The sequence below is a fragment of the Gadus macrocephalus genome, chromosome 22 (assembly GCF_031168955.1).
Source record: "Gadus macrocephalus chromosome 22, ASM3116895v1".
NCBI lineage: Eukaryota > Metazoa > Chordata > Actinopteri > Gadiformes > Gadidae > Gadus > Gadus macrocephalus.
This window is the reverse complement of record NC_082403.1, coordinates 146292-170944: the sequence shown is the minus strand read 5'-3', so window position 1 is coordinate 170944 and position 24653 is coordinate 146292. Positions and strand designations below refer to the sequence as shown.

At 49.6% G+C, this 24653-nt stretch overlaps 1 protein-coding gene across 2 annotated transcripts; it reads right to left on the bottom strand.

Annotated features, from left to right (window-relative positions):
- Positions 1 to 6264: 6264 nt before the first annotated feature.
- On the bottom strand, positions 6265 to 24122 carry LOC132451067 (epsin-1-like). Of its 2 annotated transcripts, none has more exons than XM_060043341.1 (9): positions 23353 to 24122; positions 18758 to 18849; positions 14722 to 14877; positions 14264 to 14392; positions 13577 to 13697; positions 13328 to 13503; positions 12079 to 13237; positions 8519 to 8665; positions 6265 to 6378 (listed from the first exon to the last, which is right to left on the bottom strand). In XM_060043341.1, exons 2-9 carry the CDS (start codon positions 18824 to 18826, stop codon positions 6365 to 6367), a joined length of 1971 nt encoding a protein of 656 aa, XP_059899324.1. In that variant the 5' UTR covers positions 18827 to 18849; positions 23353 to 24122; the 3' UTR covers positions 6265 to 6364. The 2 variants fall into 2 exon arrangements, with proteins under 2 accessions (XP_059899324.1, XP_059899325.1); XM_060043342.1 differs by having other exon boundaries at positions 18758 to 18846.
- Positions 24123 to 24653: the final 531 nt, after the last annotated feature.

Sequence of the window (24653 nt, the reverse complement as noted above, 5' to 3'; positions counted from 1 at the left end):
TATCACCCCCTCCTCCTCCTATATCACCTCCTCCTCCTCCTATATCACCTCCTCCTCCTCCTCCTATATCACCTCCTCCTCCTCCTACATCACCTTCTGCTCAGTGTGTGTGTTGATCATCAGATCAGCCAAACAGAAGGATGAAATGCATAATGATAAACCAATATATAAGTAAACATAACCCTAGCTAACCCAATGTTTAACTAACTAACAGTTTAACCAACAATATAACTAACACTTTAAACTGAAACATACACTCAAACTCCTAGGACGCACTTACCCTCCTGGTCTCAGGGTCCTAATGGGGAAGTTGTTTAAAAGGTGATTTAGTATTTTTAGGCAGGAGGGTAAGAGCTGATAGTGTCAGTTCACCTTAAGCTAGAAACGATCTCCAGTTCAGAAGGCTTCGGTCTACCAAGCCACTGGGCCACTTGAGGTGAACTCAGCAGATCTTGGATTAAGGTCGTCGTCCAATGAGACAAAACGGCGCCCCTGGTGGTGAGGCAGAGACACTACACACACTCTTAGTAGTCCTACACACTAATCACTGATCACTATCTACTGAGCAGTGATCATTCATCAATACTCCCTCCTCCCTGATCACTAATCGATAGTCAATACTCACTGATCAATACTCACTTATCACTTCCAGGCTTCATAAACACAGCAGCATTAGCTGCAGCTACATCTACATTGTAGCTAAAGCCCTTTTAACTTCTAGAACATTTTCAACGTGTGAATGTGGATATATTCCAATTAGTTGATAGTGATTAGTAGCTGTTTTGATGTCATAGTGAAGGTGATTAGCAGCAGTTGTGATGCATTGGTGATAGTGATTAGTAGCTGTTGCGATGTCAAAGTGATCAAAACGCTTAATTTCGGGGAGGTTCGGACCTCAACCTCGGAGGAAAGGGCTTTGAACTCTGTTGGGTCTGAGTTCAACCTCGGAGGAAAGGGCTTTGAACTCTGTTGGGTCTGAGTTCAACCTCGGAGGAAAGGGCTTTGAACTCTGTTGGGTCTGAGTTCAACCTCGGAGGAAAGGGCTTTGAACTCTGTTGGGTCTGAGTTTAACCTCGGAGGAAAGGGCTTTGAACTCTGTTGGGTCTGAGTTCAACCTCGGAGGAAAGGGCTTTGAACTCTGTTGGGTCTGAGTTCAACCTCGGAGGAAAGGGCTTTGAACTCTGTTGGGTCTGAGTTCAACCTCGGAGGAAAGGGCTTTGAACTCTGTTGGGTCTGAGTTCAACCTCGGAGGAAAGGGCTTTGAACTCTGTTGGGTCTGAGTTCAACCTCGGAGGAAAGGGCTTTGAACTCTGTTGGGTCTGAGTTCAACCTCGGAGGAAAGGGCTTTGAACTCTGTTGGGTCTGAGTTCAACCTCGGAGGAAAGGGCTTTGAACTCTGTTGGGTCTGAGTTCAACCTCGGAGGAAAGGGCTTTGAACTCTGTTGGGTCTGAGTTCAACCTCGGAGGAAAGGGCTTTGAACTCTGTTGGGTCTGAGTTCAACCTCGGAGGAAAGGGCTTTGAACTCTGTTGGGTCTGAGTTCAACCTCGGAGGAAAGGGCTTTGAACTCTGTTGGGTCTGAGTTCAACCTCGGAGGAAAGGGCTTTGAACTCTGTTGGGTCTGAGTTCAACCTCGGAGGAAAGGGCTTTGAACTCTGTTGGGTCTGAGTTCAACCTCGGAGGAAAGGGCTTTGAACTCTGTTGGGTCTGAGTTTAACCTCGGAGGAAAGGGCTTTGAACTCTGTTGGGTCTGAGTTCAACCTCGGAGGAAAGGGCTTTGAACTCTGTTGGGTCTGAGTTCAACCTCGGAGGAAAGGGCTTTGAACTCTGTTGGGTCTGAGTTCAACCTCGGAGGAAAGGGCTTTGAACTCTGTTGGGTCTGAGTTCAACCTCGGAGGAAAGGGCTTTGAACTCTGTTGGGTCTGAGTTCAACCTCGGAGGAAAGGGCTTTGAACTCTGTTGGGTCCGAGTTCAACCTCGGAGGAAAGGGCTTTGAACTCTGTTGGGTCCGAGTTCAACCTCGGAGGAAAGGGCTTTGAACTCTGTTGGGTCCGAGTTCAACCTCGGAGGAAAGGGCTTTGAACTCTGTTGGGTCCGAGTTCAACCTCGGAGGAAAGGGCTTTGAACTCTGTTGGGTCCGAGTTCAACCTCGGAGGAAAGGGCTTTGAACTCTGTTGGGTCTGAGTTCAACCTCGGAGGAAAGGGCTTTGAACTCTGTTGGGTCTGAGTTCAACCTCGGAGGAAAGGGCTTTGAACTCTGTTGGGTCTGAGTTCAACCTCGGAGGAAAGGGCTTTGAACTCTGTTGGGTCTGAGTTCAACCTCGGAGGAAAGGGCTTTGAACTCTGTTGGGTCTGAGTTCAACCTCGGAGGAAAGGGCTTTGAACTCTGTTGGGTCTGAGTTTAACCTCGGAGGAAAGGGCTTTGAACTCTGTTGGGTCTGAGTTCAACCTCGGAGGAAAGGGCTTTGAACTCTGTTGGGTCTGAGTTTAACCTCGGAGGAAAGAGTTTTCGAGCGGAAGTAGAGCTACCCGAGTCCTCTGAGATCACGTCACAACAATGGCCGCCCGTTTCATTGGTAGACTAAAGGGAACTGGCAGCAAGCACTAATGGAGCGTTCCAGAGCCCATCCAAACCAGTGCGACGTGGGACTTATCCAACTAAGAAAAGGGCACTGGAATGCCTGTCGAAGTGGAACATCCAACCGTCGAAGTGGAACCTCCTACTGTCGAACTGGGGGGTGATCGACCTACCCCCACTTCACCATGTAGGAGCTAGTACAGTTCAGGTAGGATAAGTCCCACATCACATTGCTTTGGATGGGCTCTGGAACACACCATTAGCACCCATTCTAACATTTGCATTACAATACATTATAGCATACAATTACAAACATCACCTGATAAATTCTTGCTCATGTTCAACCATCGTTATCAGTTCTAATAACTGATTCAGCAAAGAAGCGCAGAGGTCCAAAATACGGGCATCCACACCTGTAGTTATGACGTCTAGTCTCACGAACGATCTGAGGGGCTTCTGAGGGGCGATCCTGAACTCTTATTTCGGAAGAAGGGAAGGTTTACGTAAAGGCACGTAAGAGCTTCCGAACCTCCGAGCTGTTTTGAAGGCGGCATTAGTAGCTGTTGTGATGCGAGTCAGACATTGGTTTCAGATCTTTTTTTCATAGAGCGTTTATTAACAGAACAGTCACAACTTCAAATGCACAAACAAATTAAGGAATTTAACAATTACAAAATAAATGAACACAGAGAGTTGCTGTAATATGAACGAAGCATATTTCAATGATGGCTGGATTATGAATAATGGAGAGTCTCTACATGTTGGAACAATGAGCCCTTTCTTCTACAGAGCGGGACTGTGAGACGCCGTTACACTACGGCCCAACGGCGGCAGACGGGCGGCAGCGGGGAGTCGTTTTAAGCTCACTGAACGTTCCGCTCAGAGGGAACGCGCTCCAACAGTCCACATGTTGAACGGTTCCGTTGTGCTTTAGCTTGTAGCTTAGATACCTCGTGTTAGCAGGATATCTCCATTGGCGTGTTCCGATATCAATACTTCCCGTACTTACTATACTTAGAGTACGTATGGCGTTCCATTTACAATCGAGGTGAAAATAAGTGTACGGCAGCCATCTTAGCTACGTAGTGGAAGAGGCTGAGCTAACGTCGGTGCATTTTCTACATAGCCTGCATTAATGGGTCATTTTGTAGTTTTAATAGCTTTTATAGCTTTTTATAGCTGCCAGGCGAAAGGGTCACCGTTCAAAGCGGGATGTTTATCACGGGGGACGAGCCGCGGTGGAATTCGCAATCATAATTTCCGGCCAGCGCACAAAATCTACGCACTTACCGAGTGCGGATAGTGTACGTTTAAGTTTACTCATGGAAGTACGGATATCGTAGCACAGCCCAGGTCATTGTTGGTCGTGACCTGTGGACCGGTCCACCCTTTGGCCCTTGGCCCATGGACAGGTCCACCCTGTGTCCCAAGGGGTGGGGGGTGGACCGGTCCATGGGCCAAGGGGTGGACCGATCCACCCCCCACCCCGTGTCCCATGGACTGGTCCACCCCGTGTCCCATGGACTGGTCCACCCCATGTGCCACAGCGTGCCCGATGGACCGGTCTACTTGTGGCGTCGTGCGGGGGGGGGGGGGGGGGGGTGTTAAGGCTGATCAACATCACGCTGGTGTTTGCGTTCGGGCGTTTAATAAACCGCGTGAACATAAACAGATGAAGACACGGTTGGTTCACCTGTTTATTGATCATGCTCTGGTCACAGAACCAGGAAGTGCTGCCAGCCAATCAAATCAGAGCTTACAACCGCAAGTTGAACCACGTGATTATCCGAACACCAATCCCTTAAATCAATAATATACAGAGGAACCCAACAGGTCGTCAATACCGCCGCATAAATCAATAAATAATTACTTCTGATCTCAACAGTAATACATATTTAGAGGTTAATCTGACACGTCTACTATCTACATAAGACACATGCACACAGTGTGCACCATAGATATATATATTAACTAGATGCCCTACGACGGCGTCTAGAACGTCACCATTGGTCGGCCATCTTACCACAGATAGCTGCTCACCCATAACATTGTGTTGGTAGTGGTACGTGTACTTTTTAAATAACCATAACTTGCTCAATTTTCAACCGATTTACAAACGGTTAGGTTTATTACAAACGTTATTAACGTGGTTATGATATTGTACCTATTTTAGAACATTATTCTATTTTTCATTATTCTATCAAAAGTATGCAGTGTCATAACTACATCTCTGACGATTATAACAAACCAAACCGTTTGAAAATCCGTTGAAAATTTAGCAAGTTATGGTTGTTTAAAAAGTACATGTACCACTACCAACACAATGTTATGGCTGAGCAGCTTACTGTGGTAAGATGGCCGCCAGTGGTGACGTTCGACTCCATTGGCCAGCAGCGCGGACGAGGCATCTAGTTAATATATATATCTATGGTGTGCAAACCCACACACTCAGAAGCCACACACACACACACACACACATATATATCTATATGGTCAAACACCAACCACAGGAAATGAGCTGTGTTTCCCGCCTTGCAGGCTCCACTTCCTGCCGGCGTGCGTTTAATACACTGCATCTATTTAAACGTTGATACGACAGAGGGGGGGCGGTTTGGGGTTGAGAGGAGGAAGGGTCCAGCGGTCTCACCCAACGCCCCACTGCCCCCCCCCGCCCTGCCAAGGGATGGAACCTGCCGTCGGTGCCCCGCCCCCAGAGCCGGGTTGAACCATTGACGGCGGGAAACAGGGTGGAGTGCCTGGATGCGGAGCCAAGCGGTTTCCCCCGACGACGTGTCCGGACTGTACCATTCCTGTTCCTAAGAAAGGGGGAGCCGGCTGAGCTCCGGGATGGTACGTTCCACTGGACGGGGCCGGCCGGTGAGACTTGCCCCCCCACGGGGGCGGTTGGACCGCTCCGTAAAGGGGGCGGGACGGGTCACATGGGGCCAGGCGGACCGAACCAAAGAGACCGGAGGGGAGGGGCGACGACGAGGAGAGGGGGGGCACCCCCGCCATGGTAATGGTTCGGCCCAGCGGCCCGCTCAGTGAACCTGGGAAAAACCAGGAGCAGCGAGAGGAGGAGGAAGAGGAGGAGGAAGAGGACGAGGAGCAGAAGGGGGGGGAGGAGGAGGAGGAGCAGGAGGAGGAGCATACCGGTAGAGAGAGCATAGTGCAGCACAGGGGAGAGGGAGTGGGCGGAGTCAACTCTACAGGTATATACACACACGTCAGGTCAAGGTTCAGCTCCCGACTATAGATGAATGTAGATTCTATATTGATCAATAATACTACATTTCTGTAGTATTATTGATTAGGCCTCTCCACCATTGAGACTCTATGGATGTGTATTGATCTACGTTAGGCGATAGATGAACACATATCTGTAGTACGTCGGTTCATCCGTAGTCTGCCTGATCCCGAGTTTGAAGACCAGAACGAACCATGCCAGAGGGTTGTGGTCTTCAATCAGGTCCTCAGTGAGGGGGGGACAGTCCATCAACCTCAAACCTCTGAAACTAACCGACCAATCACAGACCAACGAGTCCACAAGTCCAAACCCTGGGAGAAAATCCCCGAAACACAGAGACCCGAGAGCCGGTGGGAGGCACCCCCCCCCTTACCGGCCGGGGGGGGCGGGGGGGGGGGCGAGGAGAGGAGGGAGTCCAGGTCCACCAGCTTGGCTCCGGCCGAGCCCAGGAAGGAGGCCGCCGCGGCCCGGCTGGGGGGGGTCCGGTGGGGGGGGGGCGGCCGGGGCCCACCTGTAAGCAGACCAGGACCCACATCTACTCTAGAAGGAGTTCTCTAGGGGCCCGGAGGGGGGGGGGGGGGGGCAAGCGGAGGAGGAGGAGGAGGCAAGGAGGGGGGTGGGGGTGGAGGAGGAGAGAGTTAGGCAGCGTTAAGGAGGGGTTTAGTGAGGAGAGAAGAGCTGTGCATTGAGCTGAAGGCCTTAACCATGACAAGAGTTGGAGAAGGGTTAGGGTTAACCCTAACCCAAACCATGACAAGAGTTGGAGAAGGGTTAGGGTTAACCCTAACCCTGGGGTTAACCCTAACCCAAACCATGACAAGAGTTGGAGAAGGGTGAGGGTTAACCCTAACCCAAACCCTGGGGTTAACCCTAACCCAAACCATGAAAAGAGTTGGAGAAGGGTGAGGGTTAACCATAACCCTAGGGTTAACCCTCACCCTAACCATGAGAAGAGTTAGAGAAGAGTTATGAACAGATAAGACGGTTCAGTGGTTAAAGACAGCAGAAGATGGGTTAGGGTTAGCCCCATCCCTAGGCATGAGAGAACAGTTAGGAATCATTAAGACGGTTCAGTGGTTAAAGACAGCAGAAGATGAGTTAACACACACACACACACACACACACACACACACACACACACACACACACACACACACACACACACACACACACACACACACACACACACACACACACGAAGAGTCGGACATCAAAGGGCTAGCATGGAGCTAACAGTACTGAGGAAGGGGTGATGATAGAGGGGTGATGATAGAGGGGTGATGATAGAGGGGTGATGATAGAGGGGGGATGATAGAGGGGGGATGATAGAGGGGTGATGATAGAGGGGTGATGATAGAGGGGTGATGATAGAGGGGTGATGATAGAGGGGTGATGATGGAGGGGTGATGATGGAGGGGTGATGATGGAGGGGTGATGATAGAGGGGTGATGATAGAGGGGGGATGATAGAGGGGGGATGATGGAGGGGGGATGATAGAGGGGTGATGATAGAGGGGTGATGATAGAGGGGTGATGATGGAGGGGTGATGATGGAGGGGTGATGATGGAGGGGTGATGATGGAGGGGTGATGATGGAGGGGTGATGATAGAGGGGGGATGATAGAGGGGTGATGATAGAGGGGGGATGATAGAGGGGTGATGATAGAGGGGTGATGATAGAGGGGTGATGATAGAGGGGTGATGATGGAGGGGTGATGATAGAGGGGTGATGATGGAGGGGTGATGATGGAGGGGTGATGATGGAGGGGTGATGATAGAGGGGTGATGATGGAGGGGTGATGATGGAGGGGTGATGATGGAGGGGTGATGATAGAGGGGTGATGATGGAGGGGTGATGATGGAGGGGTGATGATAGAGGGGTGATGATAGAGGGGTGATGATGGAGGGGTGATGATGGAGGGGTGATGATAGAGGGGTGATGATAGAGGGGTGATGATAGAGGGGTGATGATAGAGGGGTGATGATGGAGGGGTGATGATAGAGGGGTGATGATGGAGGGGTGATGATAGAGGGGTGATGATGGAGGGGTGATGATAGAGGGGTGATGATGGAGGGGTGATGATAGAGGGGTGATGATAGAGGGGTGATGATAGAGGGGTGATGATAGAGGGGTGATGATGGAGGGGTGATGATGGAGGGGTGATGATGGAGGGGTGATGATGGAGGGGTGATGATAGAGGGGTGATGATAGAGGGGTGATGATGGAGGGGTGATGATGGAGGGGTGATGATGGAGGGGTGATGATGGAGGGGTGATGATGGAGGGGTGATGATGGAGGGGTGATGATAGAGGGGTGATGATAGAGGGGTGATGATGGAGGGGTGATGATGGAGGGGTGATGATGGAGGGGTGATGATGGAGGGGTGATGATGGAGGGGTGATGATGGAGGGGTGATGATGGAGGGGTGATGATAGAGGGGTGATGATGGAGGGGTGATGATGGAGGGGTGATGATGGAGGGGTGATGATGGAGGGGTGATGATAGAGGGGTGATGATAGAGGGGTGATGATAGAGGGGTGATGATAGAGGGGTGATGATGGAGGGGTGATGATGGAGGGGTGATGATAGAGGGGTGATGATGGAGGGGTGATGATAGAGGGGTGATGATAGAGGGGTGATGATAGAGGGGTGAAGTCCATGACAGAGGGGTACAATAAAGGGGGTGTGCTTTACCTGTGCCGTTGCTAGGTGTATTGCCGGGGGCACCCCAGGGGTCGCTGGCTTTGGGCGGCCCGTCTCCGAACGGGTCATCGGAGGGGGCGGAGCATGGGGGCGGGGCAGGCGAGCCCCAAGCATCGTCCGGATTGGCTGGTGCGGCGTCTGTGGGCGGGGCATGGTGCTCACATCATGAAGGGCTCTCTGACACAGAGGGATCACACCGGGATCACACCGGGATCAGACCGGGATTCAGACCGGGATCACACCGGGATTCAGACCGGGATTCAAACCGGGATTCAGACCGGGATCAGACCGGGATCAGACCGGGATTCAGACCGGGATCACACCGGGATCACACCGGAATTCAGACCGGGATCAGACCGGGATTCAGACCGGGCCTCTGACACCGCCGGCTGCTGTGAGGCGGTGTCACTACAGGTAGAGTGGTTCCCATACCGTTACCAGTATCTAAGGTGTTTCCCATGGGAACCAGTGCCACCGATACCGCCTCAAATGCAGGATAGGGTATCGGCGAGTCTGTGGTCCGATCAGATCACATGACGCATTTACCTCACAGAGAGCAACGAACACTACGGTGTTAGGCTGTTCGTTAGCGAAGGAGGAGGGAAGTCGGAACGGCATTCAAACTGAAAGTCAGAAAAACATGGATGCTCACGCATAACTATAAGAATACAAATGATTTTGTATTATTATCATTTTGTAAAAATATGTTGATTGGTGGAGAGGGTGGAAATGTTGTACTTCCGGGAGTGAGCAAGGCGATGGAGAGGTCCAGGACACTAACGAAAGCAATCGGTACACAGTGAGTGAACTGATAGTAGCTACAGCGCTAAAGCAATCGGTACACAGTGAGTGAACTGCTGATAGTAGCTACAGCGCTAAAGCAATCGGTACACAGTGAGTGAACTGCTGATAGTAGCTACAGCGCTAAAGCAATCGGTACACAGTGAGTGAACTGCTGATAGTAGCTACAGCGCTAAAGCAATCGGTACACAGTGAGTGAACTGCTGATAGTAGCTACAGCGCTAAAGCAATCGGTACACAGTGAGTGAACTGCTGATAGTAGCTACAGCGCTAAAGCAATCGGTACACAGTGAGTGAACTGCTGATAGTAGCTACAGCGCTAAAGCAATCGGTACACAGTGAGTGAACTGCTGATAGTAGCTACAGCGCTAAAGCAATCGGTACACAGTGAGTGAACTGCTGATAGTAGCTACAGCGCTAAAGCAATCGGTACACAGTGAGTGAACTGCTGATAGTAGCTACAGCGCTAAAGCAATCGGTACACAGTGAGTGAACTGCTGATAGTAGCTACAGCGCTAAAGCAATCGGTACACAGTGAGTGAACTGCTGATAGTAGCTACAGCGCTAAAGCAATCGGTACACAGTGAGTGAACTGCTGATAGTAGCTACAGCGCTAAAGCAATCGGTACACAGTGAGTGAACTGCTGATAGTAGCTACAGCGCTAAAGCAATCGGTACACAGTGAGTGAACTGCTGATAGTAGCTACAGCGCTAAAGCAATCGGTACACAGTGAGTGAACTGCTGATAGTAGCTACAGCGCTAAAGCAATCGGTACACAGTGAGTGAACTGCTGATAGTAGCTACAGCGCTAAAGCAATCGGTACACAGTGAGTGAACTGCTGATAGTAGCTACAGCGCTAAAGCAATCGGTACACAGTGAGTGAACTGCTGATAGTAGCTACAGCGCTAAAGCAATCGGTACACAGTGAGTGAACTGCTGATAGTAGCTACAGCGCTAAAGCAATCGGTACACAGTGAGTGAACTGCTGATAGTAGCTACAGCGCTAAAGCAATCGGTACACAGTGAGTGAACTGCTGATAGTAGCTACAGCGCTAAAGCAATCGGTACACAGTGAGTGAACTGCTGATAGTAGCTACTAGGGATGGGCATAATTAATCGATGCTCGATAATTGATCGTTAAGAAATGCGTCGATCAATTTATATTGTTATCGATTAAAAGGACGTTGTGTTGCATACTGTGAGTCTTGAAGCATTTAATTGAATATAACCCTGCCGACTGGTGGAAAGTGAATGGAAGAAGGTTCCCCAGGCTGTCAAAGTTAGCGCGACAATACCTCTGCATCCCCGCAACTTCGGTCCCGTCAGAGCGGGTGTTTTCTGCTGCTGGACTGACAGTTACAAGGCTGCGTTCGCGTCTGACCCCCGAGCATGTTAACATGCTTATATTCCTAAACAAAAATATGTAGGCTGGAGTTACTGTATGCTATGGACGACAGTCACCACCGTATGTGAGTCGCTCTTTTCTTTCTTAATGTGTTGACTCTCGCTCCGCTTGGTGCCTCTTGGAGTCGTTACATTTTGCCAAAACTGTGATATTTTAGCAACAAGTCCAGCCTTATATATGTTCAATAAGGTATTGCTTTTAGATAGACTAGTTCATGCAATTGTTTGTAAATGGGTGGCTCATCTTTTTGTTGCGAGCCTTTTCCGCGCGCCGGCTGCAGGCATTATATGTCGGCCTTTCCCCCCCCTTTTTTTTCATAACAGTTATACAGTTTAATGCCCACTGCCTTTGTTTGATTATTGTTGTCCGATAAGTTCGCTACTTATTGTAATTGGAATAGGCTACAGATTTAGTCTTGTTGAATCGTTTCCAAACCTTTAAGAGCGCCTGTAGGCGCATTGTTCGGACTTTACGAGCGCCGCATAGGCCTATAACCTATAATGCCTGTATTTATTATTTTAAAACTGTTAAACAGTTGTAGGTCTTCAAGTTAACTGTATTGTATTAATTTTGGCCCATACATTATTGTTGGAATAAAGATTTCATTGATAAAAACATTAGAAAAAAAACATAGAAAAAAGTTAATGATTAATCGATAATTGATCGATAACTCTAGCGATGCTCGATCAAGAAAATTTCTTCAAATGCCCATCCCTAGTAGCTACAGCGCTAAAGCAATCGGTACACAGTGAGTGAACTGCTGATAGTAGCTACATTGCAGGCGCATCAAGCCCAGCCGTCTCTCGGAGGACACCACAGTGCATAGCATCCTCCGTACACTTTGCAGGCAGTCAGGAGGGACTTCATTAATTTTATTTGTCCAAATAAATAGTTTTTTTTTCAAAATTTAGTGTGTTTAGTCTATGCCTTTCATTCGCCATACTGGTAACCGTTTTATAAAAGCAATAGCTCACCTCAGTCTGTGAAATGTGCTCATTGTTAAGGGGGTCGCCTTAACTCTGGTATAAGCAGCACATTCCGTAGCCTGTCGTGAGCTAGTGCTGAAATGATCTCGTTCTGAAAAAAGAAATAGTAAGGTAGCCGACCTTCCATCGCTGTCATCATAAGATAACCCTTCACTAAGAACAAGGGCTTCAGCAGTTAGGAGCTACAGGCTGTCTCGGTATGAAGTCCCCACTGCCACGTGTCGGCCGAGGTTCAGGAATCTGAACGGGGAAGGAAAGCTCTAACATCTCCCACTACAAGAACCTGTCCTTCAACGGCCGGTAACGGCCACGCCTTCGGCAGCACACCTGGCTCCAGAGCTCCTGAGCGCCTCTCACCTGGGGCCGCCCAGGGGTCCGACGGCGCGGACGGGGAGCTGGCGGTGGGCTCCCAGGCGTCCACAGAGGGGCTCCCGGCCAGGGCGCCGAAGGGGTCTGAGGGGACGGCCTTGGGGGGGGTGGTGGGGGCCACGAAGGGCTCCTCTCTGAGGGGGCTGGACAGGGTGTCAAAGGGGTCCCCTTTAGGGGGGCTGGACAGGGCGCTGAAGGGGTCCCCTTTAGGGGGGCTGGACAGGGCGCTGAAGGGGTCCCCTTTAGGGGGGCTGGACAGGGCGCTGAAGGGGTCCCCTTTAGGGGGGCTGGACAGGGTGTCGAAGGGGTCCCCTTTAGGAGGGCTGGACAGGGCGCTGAAGGGGTCCCCTTTAGGGGGGCTGGACAGGGCGCTGAAGGGGTCCCCTTTAGGAGGGCTGGACAGGGCGCTGAAGGGGTCCCCTTTAGGGGGGCTGGACAGGGTATCAAAGGGGTCCCCTTTAGGGGAGCTGGACAGGGTGCTGAAGGGGTCCCCTTTAGGGGAGCTGGACAGGGTGCTGAAGGGGTCCCCTTTAGGGGGGGATGGCGCTGGCGTAGCAAAGGGGTCGATGGGGTCATTGTTTGCTGGGGACGGGTCAGCTTTGGGGGTGCTGACAGCATGGTTCTTCGGGGGGTTGAAGGGGTCGTCCTTGGAGGCGCTGAAGTCGAAGTCTTGCGCCGCGCTGAAGGGGTCGTCCTTGGACGTCCCGAAGGGGTCCGTTGTGCCCTGAGGCTCAGCAAAAGGATCCTCCTTGCCCGCAGAGAAGGGGTCCGGGCCGGCCTTAGGCGCGCCGAAGGGCTTCTCTTGGGGGGCACTGAAGGGGTCCGGTCTGTCCTTGGGGGCGGCGAAGGGGTCGTCGGGGTCCTTTGACGCCACAAAGGGGTCCTCGCCGTCGCAGGGCGGCGAGGAGAACGGGTCCTCCGCGGCCGGGGGGGCGGCCAAGGGGTCCTCCTCCGTCTTGGCCGGAGCCCCCCAGGGGTCGCTGGGCGGCTTGGGGGGCGCGCCCCACGGGTCGGCCGCCTCTTGGGGCTCCTCAGGGGGGGCGGGCTCCAGCTGGGCGCCCGGGGGGTCCCTGGCCCGGGGCGGGGGTCGAGAGGCCTCTGGTCTGCCCGCGTCCTCCCACTGCAGCTCCTCCTCCGTCAGCTTGGACTGGAGGACAGAGGACACCTTCATCACCACCACCACCTTCAGCACCACCACCACCACCACCACCACCACCACCTCCAGCCCTTCACTCACCCTCCGCTCCGCCTCCTTCTTCTCCTCCTCCTGCCTCAGCCGCTCCTCCTTGCGGGCGGCGAAGGAGGCGGTGAGGTCGGCCACCGAGGGGATGTTGTCCAGGGAGGGCAGGCCGGACGCCCCGGCCACGTAGCACGGCCGGTAGCTGGCGTCCTTGGGCGTGTCTGAGGAGGAGGCTGGAGGGGAGACAGGGTGAGACACGGTCGCATCATGACCTCCCAGAGTGTGGGCGGGACGAGGCGGTCCTACCTGCAGCGCTCTTAGAGGTCTTCTCTCGGGTCTTCACCGCAAAGTCTCGCTCCGTCTTCAGCTTCTCGTCGTCCTCCATCAGCACCAGCACCACCTTGGCCTTCTCCCGCACGGTGGTGCCCTGTCAGAGACAAGACCCGGATCAGGACTGGAGTACCAGGACTGGAGCACAGCAGTGCCCAGTCAGAGACAAGACCCGGATCAGGACTGGAGTACCAGGACTGGAGCACAGCAGTGCCCAGTCAGAGACAAGACCCGGATCAGGACTGGAGTACCAGGACTGGAGCACAGCAGTGCCCAGTCAGAGATAAGACCCGGATCAGGACTAGAGTACCAGGACTGGAGCACAGCAGTGCCTTGTCAGAGACAAGACCCGGATCAGGACTAGAGTACCAGGACTGGAGCACAGCAGTGCCTTGTCAGAGACAAGACCCGGATCAGGACTAGAGTACCAGGACTGGAGCACAGCAGTGCCCTGTCTGAGACAAGACCCGGATCAGGACTGGAGTACCAGGACTGGAGCACAGCAGGCCTCCGGATCAGTCCTCTAGTTCCTAGTACTTAGGATCAGTCCTCTGGGAAGGTCCCACTGCGCTGGGACCTTGCCAGGACCTCCCTGACCTTCAGGGTTAGCCCTAACCCTAGCCCCATCCCTGAAGGAGCCGTGGCTCAGAGGGCCGTCCTCACCTGGTCCTTGCCGTCTTTGTCCATGAAGCGGAACTCTGTAAGTGCCTTGACGATGTAGATGTTGTCCTTCATCTTCAGCATCACTCGCTCGTCGCCCGTCTTCAGCAGATACTCCAGCAGGGTGAGAGACTGTGGGGACACAGCACAGCTGTTAGGAGGACACGGCACAGCTGTTAGGAGGACACAGCACAGCTGTTAGGAGGACACGGCACAGCTGTTAGGAGGACACGGCACAGCTGTTAGGAGGACACGGCACAGCTGTTAGGAGGACACGGCACAGCTGTTAGGAGGACACGGCACAGCTGTTAGGAGGACCCAGCACAGCTGTTAGGAGGACACGGCACAGCTGTTAGGAGGACCCAGCACAGCTGTTAGGAGGACACGGCACAGGGCCTCCACACCCTCACCTGGTGATGTTTTAGGAGGCGGTGATAGGAGGCGGGGCTCCACACCCTCACCTTGTGGATGTGTCTCCAGTTCTTGTCGTCCTTCAGGCGCTTCCACAGCATGGTCATGATCTCGTTGCAGGCCACCACGTTGTAGGTGAGGTCGGAGAGGTCGGCCATCTGGGAGCTGGACGGACCCCAGGGGTCGTTAGAGGTGGCCTCCCTTACCTGGAGTCAGGTAGGTAGAGTCAGGTTAGAGTTAGAGTCAGGTTAGAGCCAGGTTAGAGTTAGAGTCAGGTTAGAGTCAGGTTAGAGTTAGAGCCAGGTTAGAGTTAGAGTCAGGTTAGAGTTAGAGTCAGGTTAGAGTTAGAGCCAGGTTAGAGTTAGAGCCAGGTTAGAGTTAGAGCCAGGTTAGAGTTAGAGTCAGGTTAGAGTCAGAGCCAGGTTAGAGTTAGAGTCAGGTAGTTAGAGTCAGGTTAGAGTTAGAGTCAGGTTAGAGTTAGAGCCAGGTTAGAGTTAGAGTCAGGTTAGAGTTAGAGTCAGGTTAGAGTTAGAGCCAGGTTAGAGTTAGAGTCAGGTTAGAGCCAGGTTAGAGTTAGAGTCAGGTTCGAGTTAGAGCCAGGTTAGAGTTAGAGTCAGGTTAGAGTTAGAGTCAGGTTAGAGTTAGAGCCAGGTTAGAGTTAGAGTCAGGTTAGAGTTAGAGCCATGTTAGAGTTAGAGCCAGGTTAGAGTTAGAGTCAGGTTAGAGTTAGAGTCAGGTTAGAGTTAGAGTTAGGTTAGAGTTAGAGCCAGGTTAGAGTTAGAGCCAGGTTAGAGTTAGAGTCAGGTTAGAGTTAGTCAGGTTAGAGTTAGAGTCAGGTTAGAGTTAGAGCCAGGTTAGAGCCAGGTTAGAGTTAGAGTCAGGTTAGAGTTAGAGTCAGGTTAGAGCCAGGTTAGAGTTAGAGTCAGGTTAGAGTTAGAGTCAGGTTAGAGACAGGTTAGAGTTAGAGCCAGGTTAGAGTTAGATTCAGGTTAGAGTTGGATTCAGGTTAGAGTCTATACTTGATCCGCTGACTGCTTGGAAGTAGGGATGGGCACGAGTAGTAAATTCCAAACTCGAGTGATCGAAGGAATTCCTCGAGGATCAATCGAGTACTCGTTTAATCGAATCTATTTTTAGAATGAAACGCATCTGCAGCAGGAATAGGCCTGATGACGAACGGCAATATTACCAACCAAACATGTAATGCTTATTCTCCATCAAAACAGTCAGAGTTATGAGAGTATTCATTATTTATTTTTGCAAACGTTCAAAACACATTTTCCTTACAGAAATAAATATGCGTCTCACGATTTAATCACGTTGAACCAAGGCATGTAACAGTTTAAAAAAATAAAAAAACGAAAAAAGTAGCCTAACCATTGAAAATAATTTAAAGCTGCAAATAAAACGGCAGCAAATGGACTATGGAAATACTCAGCGTTGTGATCTTCACTACACGGCCGTGATTACAGCTGCGTCTTGCGGCGGTGAAAATAGCCGACACACCGGTCTGCTTTCCCGAACTCACCGTTGTGTTTCAGGAGCATATGTTGCCACATAGTAGGCTACTTGTAGTACTCTGGTAGCTCGATTTCGCTTGGCATATTTTACATTTCACCTTATGATCTCCTATTTCTTTAAAGTATTTAAATTCTTCGCTGCGCTTTGCTTTAACCGCCATCTCTTAACTTTTTGAATTCTGGCGTGTCTGCACACGGCACGGCACGCGCCACACAGAAATGGATACATTTAATTTGCTTTGTGCCCACTGCCCACGGCATGCGTTAGTGGCCCCGCACAGAAAATTGATACATTTGTTTCAGAAAACTTTGTTTGTGTGTGTATATGCAAACTCGAGTTCGCCTGTCCACCAACCGAGTTCATTTGTAACGAGGAGTACTCGAGTAATCGATTCCTCACACCCATCCCTACTTGGAAGCCATCGGAGTACATATTTTCTTAGAAGAAAGGGGTTGTGTGGTAGGATCTTTAAGAATGCTTAACTGGGATATTTATATATTCATGGCTCAAATATTAAGGATCATGCTTTTGACGTGTAACTAACGCATTTACGCGGTCAGCGATCCGCTGCCAGGCTTTGGTTCTCCGGGTTGCAGAGGCTTTAGCGTTCCCTTTTCTTGTGATAATGTCCTTCTCCTCGTCATAGCTCTCCAGGAGAACCTGAAGTTCCATTTCATTGAAATAAGCGGCCCGTTTCGCCATTTCGATCAGGGTTTCCATGATCGATACATCACGTCTTTTTAGGTTTGGCGCGGACGAGCACAACCCTGTGTTAACCAACTCCGAGTTGATTGAACTAATGCATAACCGCTGCTGTGGAACCGAAAACTCTGGGTTAGTCGGCACAGGGTAAATCAACCTAGAGTTCAGCGTTAACTCAGTGTTTGTTAAACCTCCGTTCGTGGAACACCCCTCAGGCCAACTTGGCCACTTGGGAGAGGTGTGCTGCTACGGTACGGGCCGCCACGGTACAGATGCTAATGAGCCGACACGCGCACACGCACGGCTACGCAACCTGAGCTGGATGACGTATAGTCCATGCGACGACCACGGACATAATAAAGGCGACGAGCCTTCTTTCCCATTAAACGGTAAACATGTATCCAAATAAGCAACAGACTAAGCAAAGTGCAAACTGTGTTCTCTGTGTTGTTGTCCATTGTTGTTAGAACTCTGACTGGCGGCAGACTTTATTATGGTCCATGCAGCGGACGCTTGGTGATGACGTGTTACTTACGACGTGATGACATATGTACAAGAGCCTACCGTGGCCAGGCCACAGTTGCGACGGCCAACGGCCACGGCCAGATGGCCTAGTGTGAGTGCAGGCCAGAGAACAATGGGGCCATTTGAGCACGGTTAGGTGTGAAATCGGCCAACGGCCACGGCCAGATGGCCTAGTGTGAGTGCACCCTTAGAGTCAGGTTAGATTCAGGTTAGAGTTGGATTCAGGTTAGAGCCAGGTTACAGTTAGAGTCAGGTTACAGTTAAAGTCAGGTTAGAGTTAGAGTTAGAGTCAGGTTAGATTCAGGTTAGAGTTGGATTCAGGTTAGAGCCAGGTTACAGTTAGAGTCAGGTTACAGTTAAAGTCAGGTTAGAGTTAGAGTTAGAGTCAGGTTAGATTCAGGTTAGAGTTGGATTCAGGTTAGAGTCAGGTTAGAGTTAGAGTCAGGTTAGAGTTAGAGTCAGGTTAGATTCAGGTTAGAGTTGGATTTAGGTTAGAGTCAGGTTAGAGTAAAGCCCAGTTCAGACCAAAGATTCACCTTGCAACGAGACGGTTTTAGAACGTCGCAGGGGTGGTGTGAACGGGTCGTAGCAAGGAGTTGCAAGGAGTCGCAAGGAGTCGCCAGAGATTGTCAAATCGCAAGGTCCAGTTTTAGAACGCAGCGATTTAACTATTTCTCTTCAGCCAATCACAGCAGAGAACAACTTGTACGTCACGGCTTTACTCCGTCCCGGTACCGTACTGTCCACTCCAGCATAAAAATATCCGATTGAAATATCCGACATCCAGAGAATGACAAAACACAGTAACTCTAGCCTACTCTCAAGCAAAATAAAAATAAAACTAATTGCAAACCTAACTAATCGCAAACCTAACTAATCTAACCTAACCTACGCAAATTATGCTGTTGCGGCTCTCAACTGTGCCAGAGCGTTCACAGTTGCTAGGGAAACCACCTAGCGTAGCAGCCTGTTGCAGCGCGTTGCAGCCAGTGTAAACAGCCCAGTTTTAGAACGTCGCAGCCCATCTCGTCGCAAGGAGTCGCATGGAGTTGCGAGTTGCAAGCCGTTGCAAGGCAAATCTTTGGTCTGAACTGGGCTTTAGAGTCAGGTTAGAGATAGAGTCAGGTTAGATTCAGGTTAGAGTTGGATTCAGGTTAGAGTTAGATCTAGGTTAGAGTCTGGTTAGAGTTTAGTTACCAGTTAAGTGTTGGTAGTTAAATGTTACTAGTTAAGGGTTCCTAGTTAATGGAAACTGGTTAAAGGTTGGTAGATATGTTTAATGTTAGGGTTACTAGTTAAGGGTTCCTGGTATATGCAGATTAAGAGTGTTGTCCTCACCTTGACCTCGGCCTCAGAGTAGTTCTGGACCAGGTTCTTGAGCTGCCTGCGGAGCATGGAGGACGTCATGATGAAGACCAGGATAAGACCTGCTGGATCAGGACCAGAGACACCAGAGGCCTGAGAACATTCCCCTGGTCTAGTCAGTGTTTCCCATGCATAGACCAGAGACACCAGAGGCCTGAGAACATTCCCCTGGTCTAGTCAGTGTTCCCCATACATAGACCAGAGACACCAGAGGCCTGAGAACATTCCCCTGGTCTAGTCAGTGTTCCCCATACATAGACCAGAGACACCAGAGGCCTGAGAGCATTCCCCTGGTCTAGTCAGTGTTCCCCAAATATAGACCATTGTGTGGCGCGGCACCACAGAATCAACATCCAGGCCACAAATTGATTGTCTTTTTTTTTTTTTATAACGCGATTTGGAAATATAGAAATTGTTCCGTTCATTCATCTCCGCATAGCACTCGTTCTCCCTGTCATTCTCGTACGTACACACACACACACACACACACACACACACACACACACACACACACACACACACACACACACACACACACGTCACCCGTCGCTTAGCAACCGGACACGCTGGGGTTGATAAGTTACCGGACTACTGTAACTACTACGGAGCGATAATAACAAAGATGTGAATCAGGCAATAAATCCACTTTCCTTGACAGCGGTAAAGTTCGGTGTGCATTAAAGTACAGCGGAGTGGACCAATTGCGAACTACTGCAGCTGCTTTAAGTTAAACCCCAAACTAATCGGAATAAGTGTTTATAGCGGACTACACCACCTCTTCTATTCCGCATAGAATTCTTTCCGAACAGATAATTGTATTCCGATTGAGGCGTGTATCTATATATATATATATATATATATATGATACTTTTCTATTCTGATTGAGCTGTTCTTCCACATCAATGCGGATCAGATGTGTCCACATGTAAACTGCGATTAAGATGAAATGCGGTTATAGTTTAGATAGGCCTATACAGTGCCCATATCAAAAAGAATAGAAAACATTCATTACATTCTATTCTTAATATTATTTTATTCTGACTCTGAATGTTTGTTGCTTTGATCCAGATGAGTATTGAAAACTTTTTTCTGCGCCATAAAAAGGCCTCGTCCAGACGAGACGGAGCAGCTTGAGGAGGTAGTTAGCTTACTCTGAAATGAAGTTGAACAGCCAAATGGCTGTGGCTAGTAAATGTTTATTACATATATATAATACATTTATTTCGAATGTTCCTGAGCAACCCAGTGCTTCTCAGGGGCCGGGCTGTTCAGGAGAGATACTGATTAATATAGGCCAGGAGGACAGCAGACAAAATGTTGCTGAAACAACAGGTGAGGTGGAAACAGATTAGTGTAGATTTTAACTTTAAAAAAAATAAGAGTAGGGAAAGTAATTTTCGATCCTTCTGTTCCTGGTAGAGGAAATGTGCTGACCTGTTCATTGTAGGTCATCCAACCCTACATTACTGGCCTGGAGACAGAACTGAAAAGGAGGTTCCAGGAGATGGACATCCTAGGAGCCTTCCATGTCCTTAGACCTCGGCTGCCCTCCCTGACAATATGTCCATTGCACAGCTGCAGACTGTCCAGACCAAGAGAATGTGCTCCTCCAAGAGTGGTTTTCTTTCAAAAACCATATCATTACAGGGTCATTACAGGTAAGTGAAAATCTCTCTCTCTCTCTCTCTCTCTTTTTCTCTTATGTGCTTTATCTTTCATTCAAGAACAAGAGCCAGGAGGAGCTCCTGACTCTGCTGGCGAGTGAGTATGATGAGTGGTTAGACCTCTACCCCTGCCTCAGTCTCCTTGCCAGCATTGCCCTGATTGTTTCAGTCTCATCGGTGAATTGCGAGCGGGATTTCTCAGCTATGAATAGGGTAAGCACATAGAAATTCACTATTCCTTAGTATATTTCTTGAAGTAATTAGCATTTATAATACTTTATTGATAATACATTTTATTTGATTTTATCCCCAGATAAAAACAGACCTCAGGAACAGGCTGAGGTCGATCACGTGATATTTTTTATCGATCAAACGGAGGTTGTGTTCCATAGTGTGAAAGAGGAACAGCCAAGCCGTTGCTTGTCTATTTGATACAGATTTTGTCCTTTTGAATTGATTCCCGTGGATAGTGCACACTAAATGAGTTCGGTCCCTTGGTGCGGACATTCTGGGCTGTTGCGAATACAAACCATCAAACTCGGGAACGGACCAAACAGCCAGTCCGAGACCCAGCCGGAGAGGTGGTCTCGGTTCGCTTCAAAACAAACCCTGGTGCGATTCGCTTGAGATGTGAAAGTGAACGCACCTCGGTCCGATCAAGTTCTAAAAATCATAAGCCTCTTTGGACGTAACAGGCACCCGCTCAGCCGCACGCATTATAAGAATTATTGTTTGATTAGCGGTAACTCCAAGATTAGCAGAAAGTTGTCGGACCGTCAGGTGAAAATGAGTCGTGGCTCAACATTGAGCAAAGAGGAGACGGAACGTCTATTGCAGGGGTGTCAAACTCATTTTAGCCTAGGGGCCACATGGAGGAAAATCTATTCCCAAGTGGGCCGGACCGGTAAAAATATGGCATAATTTTGTAAAATTAAACATGCTGTGAGCACACCAAACACAGGTTTCCCATTTACTTCCGTAAATAAAAAGGACGATGACCATTTTTCTTGTAAAACTCTGCACTGTGTCCACTTTTCGTCTTTTTGACAGAGACATTTTGGGGCAATGAGAGTGCCAAAGCGCATAATGTTGGAAGTATAAAGGTACGGCCACACCAACCGCGTTGCTCGCGGTAGGGGCGTTGAAAATCTGCATTTTTGCATAGGGAACCATTGGTCTAGGCGCGGTACACGCGGTGAAGCGTTGCGTTGGGGGCTTTAGGCGCGGAAGTTGCACGTAATTACGCACGTAAACGCAGCCTGGCGGACTATTTCTCTGCTGATCAACACTACGAATGCTGGAAACACACCAGACACACCATGTGAAGTTATTTAACCCGATTAGTGTTATTTATATCCGAGATTATTTAATCTAACCCGATCTAAGCTCTATTATGCACCCAAACGCGGCGTTTGGGTTTCCTACCTCGGACTCCAGCGCAGCCACGGCCGACATCTTTCTTTATTCTGGGTGTAAATAGTTACATAGTTACGCCATTAAATGCGTTTATGGAAACATTTGTAGCGAGAAATGTGCATTTTAATTTCATAATTTTTGCTCAGTGAATGTGAAGGATGTTTGGTTTGATAGTTATGACGAAGAGGGAACGCTCCGTTCACTTGCATGGACATGGACTCATCTAGCTGCGGTGGCGCGGTGACGCGGTGGAAGCATTGAACCACCACACACCGATCAAGCGTCAGGTTAGGCGCGGTACTCGCGGTATCCACTGCGAGCAACGCGGTTGGTGTGGCCGTAGCATAAGGCAGAACGACAAGGTAGCTCCGGGCTAGCTGCACTACCTGTTTATACTTGCTCCCTGCTCAGCCCCGGTATAAAGTTTGCTTGCTTAACATAATTGCTATTGCGATTTCTAGTGGACACATTAAGAACAGCAGTTTCTTTCATTGAAAAATAGCAGATCATTTTACGTTACATTCCAAAGCGACTTCCAGTTACACACAATTGTCCAGTAGTTCAATGTACAACAAATTAATCAGTGCCAGTCAATGCAATTCATGTAATGCTAGGAAGGATTTTTATAAAAAAAAAAATAATAATAATTTTTTTTTTTTACAATACTGTACTTCACAAAATCATCTCGCGGGCCGGATTAAACCCGTTCGCGGGCCTGATCCGGCCCGCGGGCCGTACGTTTGACACCCCTGGTCTATTGGATAGTTGGGTCCGATATCCAAAAGACATTCCGTCCTTTGGATATTGGATATCCGGCACTGTTGCGAAAATTGCAATGTGAAATGGAACCGTTCCAAACCGAAAATTTAAATTTTTTATGTCATCAACATGCATTAGCGTGATAAAGCGATAGAAATAAAATCACCATCGTAGGCCGTTTTTTATCGTTCATATCTTATATCGTTTATATCGCACATTACTAGTGGGAGGCGGCCGAACAGGATAGGAGCTCAACAGCGCTACCCTACAATAAATGTATCACAGTGTTATTCATGGGTCAGGAATGGAAGTGCACCAATAAATAATATTCAATGAGAGTGAGCGCAGATTCTGAGCGCTGATGGCGGAAAACAATAATATATACAGTGGGTAAGGCATGGGCCAAATAAAATCAAATCAGCCCTACTCTAGAGCCCTGTGACCCCCGACCCCTACCTGCAGGCCTCCTAGAGATGTCCCCTGACCCCTAGAGACAGATGTCCCCTGACCCCTACCTGCAGGCCTTCTGTTGATAACGATACTCTGCATTTCATCTGTTCATCAGTTCTATCCTTAACAAAACGTTTCCTTCCACAAAGGGTTTCCAAGACAGATCTACAGACACAGTCCAGCCTAAACCCCTTACCACCTGCCTACCCGCTCCCTGCCTACCCCATCTTTATCCACTCTCTACCCCATCTTTACCCACTCCCTACCCAGTCTCCTCACCTCTGTTGCAGTGGGGCCGTGCCGGGGATAGATCCTGACGCGTGTCGTTCCTCTGCCACCAGATGATTCAGCGACTGTTCATTCTGCTGCTCCAGCGGTTCGTCTCCTCTCGGTCTCAATGCGACACCGGATCCTGCTGACAGACCAGGAGACACGGCGTTACACGAGAACAGAGACCCACACATCACCGTGAAACGACCTCCAAACGCACTGATAAACACATCACCGTTAAACGACCTCCACACGCACCAACCCATCCACCACCTATCCCCACACACATCACCGTGAAACGACCTCCACACGCACAGACACAGACACATCCATCACCTATTCCCACACACATGAAGGACGAGTTATCTGACCCACTGCGGAACATAGCCTAGCTCCAGATTAGCATCGGTGTGTTAAATCATCGGCCTCATCCCAACTCGGTCGAGCACAACACCACATGCTATTCTTTAACGTGTTGGACGATAACAATATCATGAACCAGGACTGAAGACCCTCAACCACTGAGGATCCGGGAGTCCCGACCCGGGGTTCAGCACCTCGGACAGCGGTAGCAGCCCGCTAGGTTGCTATCAACAGGATGCTAACGGTTACACGACCGGCTTCAAACGCAACTCAAGTCACCCACATGGTCCACACAACCGCGCGCACAAAGCCTAGACCGGGGGCTCGACCTGGACTAGGGTCTCCCCCGTCTGGTCGAAGGTTTAGTGCTCACAGTCTGAGATAAAAACACACCAACCCTGCTAGCTTCGGGAAGCTCCGAGGAATCGCAGCTGGTTTCCGCTTCCGGTCTGCAGTGCACCCGCCCGCCACCAGAATATGACGTCAATAATAAAATAGATGCATAAAATAAAATAAATAAAACTGAATATTCACATAACTGAGCGTACTTTTACGTTGAGGAGTGCTTAAGTTTAGCTTTAAACACTGCACTTTGGTTTAAGTGAAACATGTAAAAAAAACAGCAAAACATTAAAATCTCTCGGCATCATTATAAAATCATATTTTGTGAATAATTTGGGGTTTAAATGTATCGATTAATTATAGTTAAATGTAGGCCTAATTTAAACTGGATTTTAGTTTATACGTAGTATTATTAATTAGCTCAGTCATTGACATTGTCCTTAAAACCAAATCTGATCTCCATTAGGCTAAACATTGCGTTGATCATGAGGTTAACATTTTTTTGATGTTTGATGTCCGCTCAAGTCCTCTGAAGCAGAAGGGCCCTGGTGGAGGACAGGGGACAGGCGGACCCCAGACACCAGGGGGTAGAATACTGACCATCC